Source organism: Camarhynchus parvulus, chromosome 1 (genome assembly GCF_901933205.1).
Source record: "Camarhynchus parvulus chromosome 1, STF_HiC, whole genome shotgun sequence".
NCBI lineage: Eukaryota > Metazoa > Chordata > Aves > Passeriformes > Thraupidae > Camarhynchus > Camarhynchus parvulus.
In genome coordinates this window covers 67,669,759-67,681,836 of record NC_044571.1, presented here as the reverse complement: position 1 = coordinate 67,681,836, position 12,078 = coordinate 67,669,759, and the positions used below count along the sequence as shown (strand labels likewise).

The following is a 12,078-nucleotide window of genomic DNA, read 5'->3' as shown; positions in this document are numbered from 1 at the left end:
AGTACTCAGTCACTTGAAAATCAACTAGAGGGTCTTTTTTTCCTGTGAAAGAGACTAGAAAAGGCTTTGGATATGAATGAATGCCTTAAAAGATCCCAAAGCCTTTTGTAGTATTGGATCCCAAAGATCCAATGCTACAAAAACTGATGTTTGAATCCCCTTAATTTCTTGTATTGCCTGTTCAAAGATATGGCAGTTATAGCAAACTAAAATTATTAATAGTATACTAAAAATAAAACCTTACTGTTCTAGTAATTTTTAGTGTATGCTAAATGAAAATGCATAATGGATCCTTTAAAGTTACTTGTTATTTCAGGCAACAAGTAACTTCTGAATTCTACAGTTCTTGTACTCATTTTAAAGACATAGCTTGTTCAGTTATTTATATAGAAATGATTTTTTTACTTGTGGATTCTGTAAGTTTTGTAAATGTGGCTGTGACTTCTATTTATACGGTTTACTATTCCTGGAAAGTGTGTTCATTTTCTATTCTGCTGAGTATCTTTCATGCATCTCTTATAAGCTTAATCATGTCCAGTTTTCACAATTTATTCATCTAGTAGCTACTTCCTGTCTGCAAGAAAAACATTGTTTTGGTGATAAAAATCTTAAACATCTGCTTTAACCTACTTCTTGGTATGTTTTTAGAAGAGTCATTTCAGGCTTGTACAAATGGGTTCTTAATGGACCAGAGTTTAGTTACTTCCTCCTTCTTTGAAAGGCAGTGTACTTAAGCATCTGAAATGAAACTTTGTTTCAGTCTAATATGAGCAAGTACATTTTCCATGTTATCCTACTAGGAAATATTTAGCCTTTGGTCACTCAGTGAAAGTTCAGGTGAGAAGTACATTTCTGAGTCTAAAATTGAAAAGACTGTAAAGACTCATTTTGGCCAGTTGTGTTACTCCTTGGACAGATAATTTTGACAATTCTTTTAATTTTTTTCTATTTTTAGAGCATTGAATGAAATGTGGAAATGTCAAAATCTGCTACGACATCAAGTAAAGGATTTAGTTGACCTTATAAAACAACCCAAAGTGAGTTCAACTTATCTTTATTCCCCAGTGAATATGCAGTTTTAATTAATGTACTGTTTTTTAATTCCCTTTTTTTTTTGCTATCTCAAGCTTATTTGTAATAGCAGATAGAAAATACTGTGAAAGTCAACTGATACTCCATTAGACTACATTTGCTGAAGGAAATGTGTATACAAAGTGTTTGTAAAATTGAAGAGGGTATTATAGAAATTTCTAAAATGTTTTGCCGGTCATTTAATACTAAAATACTTTGTTTTAGTATTTGAGTTCCATCTTGCCAGGACTATTCTGGCTCTTGAAACAGGGTGAAACCAGCATATTATTTTTGACTGCCAAATCAAGTAATTAAGAATAAGTACCTATATAAACTCTCTTAAATTGTTATCTTACATGTGATTAGTAACTTTGAAGAAATTGGAATATTTTTGTCCCAATAGGTTATTCATTCCTCTTCCCTCTCAGAAATTTCTTAAATATTGTACTGGAGATGCAAGACTACAATTTAATTTTTTTGTTTACAGATTTTGCTCGGAAGGGAAAAATGAGAATTTATTGAGCATTAAAAGTGAATTTCCGTTTGTTTTAGTTACATCTATGTTCATACTCATGTTTGGGTAGGGGAATTATAAAACTATATTCTTGATTTGCTTTGAAATATAATTAAAACTTGGCTTTAATGCTAGAAGTTTGATCTGATGCTTTTTTAACAGAAATAATATAGAGTAGAAAATGTTGCCATGCTCAAATTTCTATGTGCCTCTGTGTGTGATTTTTATTTTCAGTGTGTGTCTAGATTTGTACTGAGATAAATTTAATGATTATCCATTTGCTGGAATTGCCTGAACCAGGAAGAGTGGGTAGCTGTGTGGTTGGAATATCTAAAATATCTGATTAGAAATGCTAGTGTCTTGCTAATAAAAAGATACTGCAGTGAAATAAATAATTTTGACTTAGTGCATTGAAAACATGCTGTAATGTATTAAATTCTAAGTGCAGTAAAGGCTAGCACAACAATACTTCGTTATATTTTGGTGACTGTTTTGAAATGCTTTTCATATACTGTTTAATGTTCTTTGGTGTAGGTTAAACACATTGATGCATTTAATACCTGGGTTAGTTCCATGATATTTTCTAGTTTTCAGTTGAAAGTGAAATTTCAACTTTTCCTTTTGTTTTCAGAACTTGTAGAAGTTCTTTTTCAGTTGTAAAATATCAAATACGGATATTTACCAGGAAAGTTTTGATGCCAGCATAAGCATTGCATTCAAGACACAGTGCATGCTTTCGACATGTTTGCGTTTGTCCATCTGGATTTTATCCTATTTTTTGCTCTTAAATGCTAGTTCTCTGCACTTAGGTATTCTCTTGAATAACAAGACTACATGGGTGAATTTAGATGGCTTGTGATAGAGCAGAACAGGGAAGAGGGGTGTCTGAGGGGCAGCCGAACGCTGTTCTTTGAAGTGTTCGTTTGCTTTTATTTCTCAATACTAGAATAAATAAATAAAACTTTGTGTAAATTGACATACTAAATTAAGTGAAATTCCCTGATGCAAAATTGTTTTGCTGCCTGCAATGGCACCTCTGACTATCACATACAGTCCAAGTACTAATCTTGAGACAAATATTCATTAGCAATTCAGGGCTATGTAAACATTTATTTCTTTCAGGAAGCAAAACTGAGATCAAATAGTAACCTTTTAGAAAAGGAGTTTTTGTGTGCTTTTTGACTTCTAATTTCTTCTTGTAATCATTATAGCTTAGTTGTCGATTTGTTCTCCTGTGGTTGTTATCCCTGTGCCGAGTGTAGGCAATGTGAGAGCTCTCAGCGATAAATGAGAATAGGACAAGAAATAGCGTACAGATGTTACCACAAAGAAACTTTGATTAGGTAGTAAGAAAAAAAAATTGCTGTAAGGGTGATCAAATATGGGAACAGGTAGCCCAGAGATACTGCAAAATCTTCATCCTTGTAAATATTTAAAATGCAACTAGGAGTTTGCCTGAAGCAAAACCTGATCCTGCTTTGAGTAGGCAGTTCAACTGTGTGACCTAAAGTTGTTATTGCCAACCTACATTATTCTGTAACTCTAAGTCTTTGAACTTCCCAGTCTACCTTTCTGTCATTTACTGAAACTCTGTGAGCATCCTCCTTATTTCCTCTTCAAGGCCTTCTCAGACAAAGCACTATTGAGGAGGCTGGAAATATGTTAAGGAAATTTTTATTGCTGTTGGTCATAATTTCTCCTGACTTGAGAGAAGGGACATCAAACTTACCTTTAAGACAAGTTACTTTTCTGAAGAGTGAAAGCATAAATCACAACTCCTCTTGTTTTCTCCTTCAGCAGTGGTGTACAGTGAAATAAAATACATAACCTTCCCTGTTCATATGTAGAAAAGTGGGTGAATGCTGTTTTGTGTCTATTGGAGTAATCTTCATTTGCTGCAGATTAATGCAAGAAGATTATGTAGATCAAGTGCCACAGCAAATTTTCTGAAATGTTTCTTAAACTTCTTTAATCTGTCAAAATTCAATAGAGTTATACTCCTGCAAGTTAATACTTCTGCCTCAGGTTATTTGACTTCTGGCTGAATTTTTAGTAGTTTGCTCAATGTTTTTTGATGGGAGCTTTAGCCAGTACTTGAAGACTTGGGTAGTGTTAGGAGACCAGAACAATCAGGATGAAAGAAACTCCACAGTAGTTTTTGTTTTCCCCTGAGTCACAAGAGATTAAATATGGGAAGTTTGTGTCTGTTGACAGCATTACTTGAATCCTGTATATTATATCTGATTTCTGTCATTTATAAATTTTTTGTCTGAACATGTGAATTCAGCTGTGACAGCTAGGAGCCCTGAAAATGATGGTATTTTTCTGAGACTACACACTGCAGAAATAGCCCATTCATGCTGTTCATAAGCTATATGGTAGATTGAAAAGTAATAAAAGTATTTTATGTGATTGATCTGTTGTGATGATCTACCTTTTACTTCCTGTGTCTACATTGAATCTGCAGTGGTGGTTTTTAATTTCTAACACACTGATGTGTTAGCAGAATGGATGCTGACTTGTTAATGCTGTCTGGAATCTTCCTTATTCAATATTCAAATGTAAATAAATAATGTAAAATTTTTACTTAATCCATTTTTCTTTTGTGACTTGCAGACAGATGCCAGCAGTAAAGCTATATTCTCAAAAGTGATGGTTATAACAAGTAAGTCAGTAAAAGTATTTACAGTGTCTAAAAATTACAGTAGGACTATATTGCTTTCTTGCTTTAAAAATAATTTGGGGTAAGTTTATAAAAAATGTTTTGCAGCAGATAAAATGTTTTGCAGCAGATAAAATCTAAAGCAAATCATGATAAATGTGATGCAACAATATGCTTTTAAGAATGAAGGCAACTCTAAGCAGAATTTACTCTCTTACTGTAAGGAGACATCAGTCATGAAGCCTATCACATTGCATTTTGGCTGCATTGTGGACTAATTCAAGGTCTAGATGATCTAGGGTGTTAATATCTATTTTAACATGTATTATAGAGTATATATGCATAGATGTTAACTAAACTACTAAGTTACGTACTAACTTACCTCTCTTCTGAGGTTTTAGTATTGTAAATGTCATTGGAATGCAAGAGAGTTTGGATTTCACTAGAAAGCACTTCAAAAACTGAAGAACTTCTGTGTAAACTGAACTATTGACAAAGAAATACCCACCAACCCAAAAGCAACACTTTTTGTTCACCAGGCCCACAATGTCAATAGCATTAAAACTAGCATGAAGAAAAACTTGCTTTACAATTCTGAAAATTTGTTTTCAAATCCACCTTTTTTTAAAAAAATGCCATCTGTTCTGGCAAAAAATATAATACATAAGACTGCACATTTTTGAAAAAATACAGAGGGAAAAAATGAGCTGTGCTGCTTCATTGGTTATAATACTAATTTATTTTTCATCAGTTTGTATTTTTTCTCATACTTTTAGTTCTTGGTTTATTTTTTTAAAAAATTGATACAGCAAAACAAAATCACAGTAGAAACTTCTTTTGAACTAACCATTCTCTAGTGCTACACCGCATTCTGTACCAGCTTTTCTTAACACTGTCTGGACCAAAAAATATGAAGCATCGTAAATAGTAGACTAGTCCTTTGCTAATAAATTGCCTTGCTATAATATAAAACAGAAATATAAAATGAGGATGTTGTTGAAAAAATGCATTTTAAATGCCTTTTTATTTTTGGGATGTTTTAAGCTGTTGTAAAGCTTATGTTTCCTTAATGCATTTTAAATGCTCTTTTTTATTTTTGAATGTTTGTTGTAAAGCTTATGTTTAGTTAAGGGGTAATTTAGCAAAAATACTCATTTTGATGTTTTTCACACTTGTTGCATTGGGTGATCTGTATACAGAGTATATTTTGTTGTGGAGTTCAGGATTTACAGTATGAGGTCAGCTTCAGCTGTTAGTAATATTATTAGCAAGAGCAACTAGACTTGCTGAAAAATGAGAGAAGGGTGAGGAAAGCAATTAGCCAGAGGAAATGTGTAGAAATTTGTGTCCTTGTAGATATGTCTGCTTATTTTGAGGTGTTTTGTGTTTTGGGTTTTTTGTGGTTTTTCTTTTGGTTTGTTTGGGTTGGGTTTTGTGTGGTTTGTATGATGTTCCAAACTTCTGCAATTTACAATTCATAAATAGTGATTCTTTTTTTTTTTATTTAAAGGAAACCTTCCTGATCCAGGGAAAGCTCAAGATTTCATGAAAAAGTTCACACAAGTTCTAGAAGATGATGAAAAAATAAGAAGTCAGTTAGAAATGCTTGTTAGCCCAACGTGTTCTTGCAAACAGGCTGAAGGATGTGTGGTAAGAATTATTCTTAAAGTGTGAATATTTTTGGAATAGAATTGATTAGAAATTTAATCACAACTTGTATTTCAGAGAGAAATAACAAAGAAGCTGGGCAATCCAAAGCAACCAACAAATCCTTTCCTGGAAATGATAAAGTTTCTTCTTGAGAGAATTGCTCCTGTGCACATTGATACTGAATCCATCAGGTATTTTTTTGTGTGTGTTGTCAGCCATAGATCACAGAGTTTGAAACTGAGGTTTCTTTGTCTTTAAGCAGAAGCAGTAATAGGCTGGGTGGATGTGGCTTAAGGCTTGATGACCTGCAGCATTTTCTTCTGTTTCACTTTGTGTAGGGGTTTTTCTGTCCTTGTCCATAATGTAGTCACAGAAACAATTGCATTGTCATTCAGCATAGTTGGGATGACCTGTCAATAAAAGTGGATGTGTTGGTGACAGACGAAGTATGGTTTGTGACCAGCTGACTTATTTTAAAACAAATTTCTGTCCAGAGTATTGAGCTGAAACTTTCCACCCAGAATATTAGCTCATAGTGACATAAACAGTAATGTAACTGAGTAAGTAAAGGTTATGATGATGAGGCAGCAAGACTTCAAGAAGAGTGAGCCAATGAAGTTATGGGGGGGATTGCTGAAATTATTTTTGCTGAAATGATTATTTAACTAACAGCAGTATTTGACATAAGCCTTACTGTCAAGAAAAATAGGTCTTATAAATTTGTCATCAGCTCTAAGCAGAATTGTTAAATGGTTATTATTTCTCCCCTCGGTTAGAGACTAACTATTATAAACAGTTATTTTCCATTAATTATTAAGAGTCTGTAGTGGGTTGTAACCTCAGCATAGTTTTTAATGAGTTTGTTGCTTGTAGTGCTCAAATTGTTTTCTTATTTTGGTCATCTTTCCCAAGTAATTTGTATATAGTTCTTAATTCATGATGGATAAATATTTTTAGTGTAATGCTTCGGAGGCTTTGATTTGGATAGGAGATGAGGGCAACCAGATTATGTGTGTAGTTGACATATTTGGTTTATAGTAGGCTTATGTTTTAAATAAGTTGCTTCAATGAGATTGTTTTCACAAGTTTAAGATGTAATCCTACATGGTGGAATTGCAGTAACTACAAGGCCATGTTTTGTTTTCCTCTTCAGTGCCCTTATCAAGCAAGTGAACAAGTCTATAGATGGAACAGCTGATGATGAAGATGAGGGTGTACCTACTGACCAGGCAATCAGAGCAGGTCTTGAATTGCTCAAGGCAAGTATAGTCCTGGTGGCCAGTGAGCATGGAAAACTTGGCAAACAACTTAATTAAAATAAATTTTTAATTAGCACTTACTGCTTTTAGTCAAAAGCATGTGGTGCCTACCTGGAAGAAACTGGTTTGGTTTTTTGTGCTTTATGCTCATCTTGGCACATCAGTAAGGTTATTTTTTAAATGGTTTAGAAACTTTTCTGTAAGCCAAAAGTAGTTGCGTGTGAGACAGCAGCAGTGGAGTTTTGGTTATTAGAGCATGAATTCAGCAATTTGTAGACATGGTGCTGTTGTACATCAGTGCAGCACTGTGGTTCCTCTGTGTTCCATCGAAGTTGGGGTTTTACCTATTTCAGCTATGAGTAATCTTGAGACTGAGCTAACATAGCAAAGACTGTCAAGTAGTCCAGGTGGGAGTTGATTTCAGAGGCCTAAAAATCTAAAGGACTCCCATACTGACGTTTTCAGAGTATTTTAGGTGAACTAAGGATGGAGTAGATTCACCTGAAAGGGTGAATCTCTTTATCCAGGTGTGAACATTTAGATAAAAGTGCAGATACCTAGTAGCACAAGAATGCATCTGAGTAAGAAAGATCATTTTGTGACGGAGTATATGCTTGAATGAAGGCTTCCAAGTCAGTATTTACGTATTTGTATGAACTGGCATGACACATTTAAGGAAGAGGAGTAAGACTGCCCTAAACAAAGAGGTGTATACATCATCAGAATAATACAGAGAGGACAAATATAGGAGTCCAGCATTGGAAATGCCATGCAATGTAGTGGGAAGGAAGGTAACTTAGTTAAAATAGAAAACTGCATATAAAGAAATTTCTAGATTTTGAGGATTGTTTCTCTGCCATGAGTCAGAATATTATGTGGAACAAGGCTAATAATCAACAGCCACTTAAAAATGAAGGGAAGACCAAATTTCAGGGAGGATCAATTGAGGGTTTCTTCATTTCATTTTTTTTAACATGGGAAGCCTGTCATACCTGAAAGCAACCAAGTCCAAGAATCTGAAGGAGAGGTACAGAATCTGATAAGTTAATCTGGAAAACTTGAGGGAGTAGAGGCCCTATTGAGTATGTCTGTGTTGCTATTTTAGAGATAGGAATTTCACTTCAGAGCAGAATCAGTTCTTCCCTTGAGGAAACAAACATGAAGTCTGGAGGCAAATAAGCTGGATTCCTTTCAGGGGAACAAAATTGAGATGGGCTTCAGAAGCGCATGTTGTGTTGCGTTGCCGAAAGTGGATTTAGTAATTCTAAAAATACTCTGAAGTAAAACTCCTGAAATATGAATATTGCTTCCTTAGCATCAGTTGCGTTTCTCTTAAGACCTGCTCCTGCTGTAACCCAGTACTTGCTAATGTAGATGTAGTCACTGAGAAGTACATGGTCAGAATAGTAGGAGAAGAAACTGAGATGGGGAAATAAATTAAATCTAATGAGGTCATGTATAAAGACAGAACTTTAGGAGCTACTAAATAAAAGAAGAGAAATGTGGATCATGAATCAAAACCAGGGAGAGTATTATAAATGTTCCAGTATGGCAGTGGAAAATGACTCTTGATGAAGTGTCCTAGTATAAGTGGACCTTTAAAAAATGTTAACATGGCTTTCATCATATTTTGGCAGGTACTTTCGTTTACGCACCCTATCTCATTTCATTCAGCTGAAACTTTTGAATCTCTCCTTGCTTGCTTGAAAATGGATGATGAAAAAGTGGCAGAAGCTGCATTACAAATTTTCAAAAATACAGGAAGTAAAATTGAAGAAGACTTTCCTCACATACGATCGTAAGTTGTGTATCTTACTCTGAGCAGTGACCTTTACTCTACTGGATTTTGGAAGTTCTCACTCTTCCTTTCATCTGCTGTAGCATTATCCTGCATTCTTTTGGAAGAAAGTATTACTTCCAAAAAGACATTTTGAAAAACTAAATTGTAGTACTTTTTGAAGAATGGAAGTGAAATGAATATACCCAAAGTAGTGACAGCTGATATGTCCCTGATACCACTATAATTTATATTGTCGCCCTTCAGAATTACTTATTCTTTCCTAGGTTATATATATATATGCAGTGTAAAAACATTCCTTGCAATTTAATGGTGATATGTAGGCCAAAAGATTTCCAAAAGAACATTTAGTACCTGTGCAGATATCAATGCCTATTTTACCACATAATACCAACAAAACCTAGGATTTTTTTTTGCTTGAGAGTTATGTAATAATTTTTTTTTCTTCTTTTTTTGGAAGAAATTACCCAAACAAAAGCAACTAGTGCTTTTTGCAGAGGTGTTGTGATTTTTATATGTATATCTGTACTTCTTTGTTAGTTTGATGTTTTGGAAAATTTTCAATTTGTGAAATTACTTATCTCTTGGTCTGTTTGTCTATTTGTTTTGTTACACAACTGTTTAGTGCTTTGCTTCCAGTGTTGCACCATAAAGCTAAAAAGGGACCCCCTCGTCAAGCCAAGTATGCTATTCACTGCATCCATGCAATATTTTCCAGCAAAGAAACGCAGTTTGCACAGATATTTGAGGTAATATTAAAGATTTAAGTTACTTTTACTGATCTTTTTTATTGCATATGTAAACTAAGGGATGTAGTTGCAAGTTGTAGCAGATTTAGGAAATGTTTTTCCCCTTTCCTTTTGTTCTTACATGATTTTGGCCTGGAGAGTGATAGTAGAGGGTGTTCTTGTATCTCATGATTCATCATGTTTTAGGTTGTGTGTTTTAGGAGCTGGTAGAGTAAAACCAAGTGTTAGGCTGTGTACTAGAACCATGAACTATTTATAGAAAGAGGAACCATATGGTACTTCTTACCCCTGTTGAAAATGGTCAAAAGTATTTAAATGGTTGCAGAAATTAAGGAAAACTGAATTGTGGTACAGACTAAATGAATTTTATAACTGTAACTGCAAACGTACTTTTTAATTAGTGGCCCTCAGCCTCTTATCTTGAAGGCTGGATCATAGTCCATTATTGGAATTGCTAGCTTGAGATCTTGTTCTCCTACAAGAAAGTAGGCTTTTAAATCCATTGTTTCCTAAATGGTCATGCTTGAGCTGTCACTTTTTGAACTACCCAGAGGTGATAAATATTTTGTCTGTCATCTTGACCTTTCCTCTGACTTGAGAAAGACTTGATGGGTTAGTGAATGTATCTTTAGAATTAAATAATCAATAGTTCTTTTGAAATTGTATTTCTGAAATAGATATGGACAAGTCATTCTCACCCCTTCAGTAAGACACAGATTATATCAGTAATAGTTGAATTTGTTGTCTTTTTTTCTTAGCCACTGCATAAAAGTCTGGATCCAAGCAATTTTGAGCACCTCATTACGCCGTTGGTTACTATTGGCCATATAGCCATGCTTGCACCTGACCAATTTGCTGCCCCTTTGAAATCTTTGGTTGCTACTTTTATTGTTAAAGATTTGCTAATGAATGATAGGGTGAGTATTTTTAAAACTTTATATGAAGAGTATGCTTTTTCTGCAGTATCGTACTCAGCAAGTGCTTGGGAAAATATTTGACATGCTGGTTCTGCTTTTTGTATATAGTTGTCTTTTGATTTCCTCATGTAGTTTGACTCTCTTCAAAACCCATGGTACAGGAAAGGAGAGTTCTGCTGATTTGGGAATCTTACAAAAGTGATGACCTGCATAGCACAGCATTACATCATTTGTGATTTGGCCTTCGTTAAAAAGGGGAAAATTGTTACGATTTCATTCTGTTTCTTATCTTGAGTGAGTTGTAATTTTTAGGAAGTATATTACATTTGAAATTAAAATACGCTATTTAAATGGAAGACTGAATTTAAATTTTTTGAACAATTTTGTATTGATTCTAAAGTGATTATGAAGTCAAAAAATGAACTTGTGCATTGCTTGAAATTGCTTAGGGAAAGATACACTGTCTAAAACAGTAAAATGTGTGTGAGGTTCCAGTCTACTGGATATGGAAAAACTGTTATTTTCATGGCAATGGCTATTATGCACTAAAGGAATAGTTTTCAGGTAACAGCAACAACCAGTGCCTTTATTAATCTTGAATTTGCTGATGCTTGGATAGTGAGGTATCTCACTTCTGCAGTGGTTACTTCTGTAAGGTAAAGGAGGCATAGAGCTGACCAGAGAGTGCTGTTGTATCCTTTCTAGAAGCAAACAGAAAGAGGAGGTTACAAGTTTCACTGAAGAGTAACAATACTGTAACAAATGTAACGTTTTGCTTAGCTTCCAGGAAAAAAGACAACAAAACTTTGGGTCCCAGATGAAGAAGTGTCTCCTGAAACCCTTGTTAAAGTGAGTGGCATTTACTATGTTTTCCTGTCTGCTTTGTTTATAATACTAAATAACAATTTGCTCTTGGGAGCATATTTTAAATTATAATTTTATGCATAAATTTACACATACGCATCATTAAGTTTTTATATAAGCTCTTTATAGGTGTAGTTTTGTTTTCTGACATTTGACTTTGAGGATAGCTGGATTACTTAAAGTAAAATTATTTTTTCCCCGTTTCTTCAGTGTAGGAGTTAAATACTATGGAAATTTTGTTAAAAGCCTTTCCTTTTTCTGTTGAATTTTTATGCCATTCCAAGAAACTTTCAGTGTTGTTTTGGAAGAAGAAAAATGGGGTTTGGATTTGTCAGTTTCTTCAAATGAATAAATCTGTTACATTATTTATTTTTCTATGTTTGCAGTGTGTATTCGAGAAAAACCTGGATTTAGGATAAAAGTAACTTTAAAATAGTGGGGGGTTTGTTTTGCTACTTTACTTTAAAATGTCATCTCAAGCTTTTTCTTATTTTGGAGTAAGTGTATTACATTTTCTGTACTATGTAAGAGATACTGTCAGTCAATTTTTCAGTGAATTAGAAATAGACTCACGATGTGGAAAATATATTCTAT

The 12,078-nt window shown here is 34.1% G+C and overlaps 1 protein-coding gene across 5 annotated transcripts in view; it reads left to right on the top strand.

The window, feature by feature from the left end:
• Positions 1-12,078, top strand: part of PDS5B (PDS5 cohesin associated factor B) — a 99,924-nt gene that overhangs the window by 53,947 nt on the left and 33,899 nt on the right. For all 5 annotated transcript variants that reach the window (XM_030952965.1, XM_030952980.1, XM_030952973.1 and 2 more), the window contains 9 exons: positions 956-1,037; positions 4,202-4,250; positions 5,758-5,897; positions 5,973-6,088; positions 7,051-7,156; positions 8,794-8,954; positions 9,580-9,703; positions 10,462-10,620; positions 11,401-11,469. In XM_030952965.1, coding sequence (XP_030808825.1) covers positions 956-1,037; positions 4,202-4,250; positions 5,758-5,897; positions 5,973-6,088; positions 7,051-7,156; positions 8,794-8,954; positions 9,580-9,703; positions 10,462-10,620; positions 11,401-11,469 — 1,006 coding nt within the window. The remainder of the gene's footprint in view (positions 1-955; positions 1,038-4,201; positions 4,251-5,757; positions 5,898-5,972; positions 6,089-7,050; positions 7,157-8,793; positions 8,955-9,579; positions 9,704-10,461; positions 10,621-11,400; positions 11,470-12,078) is intronic.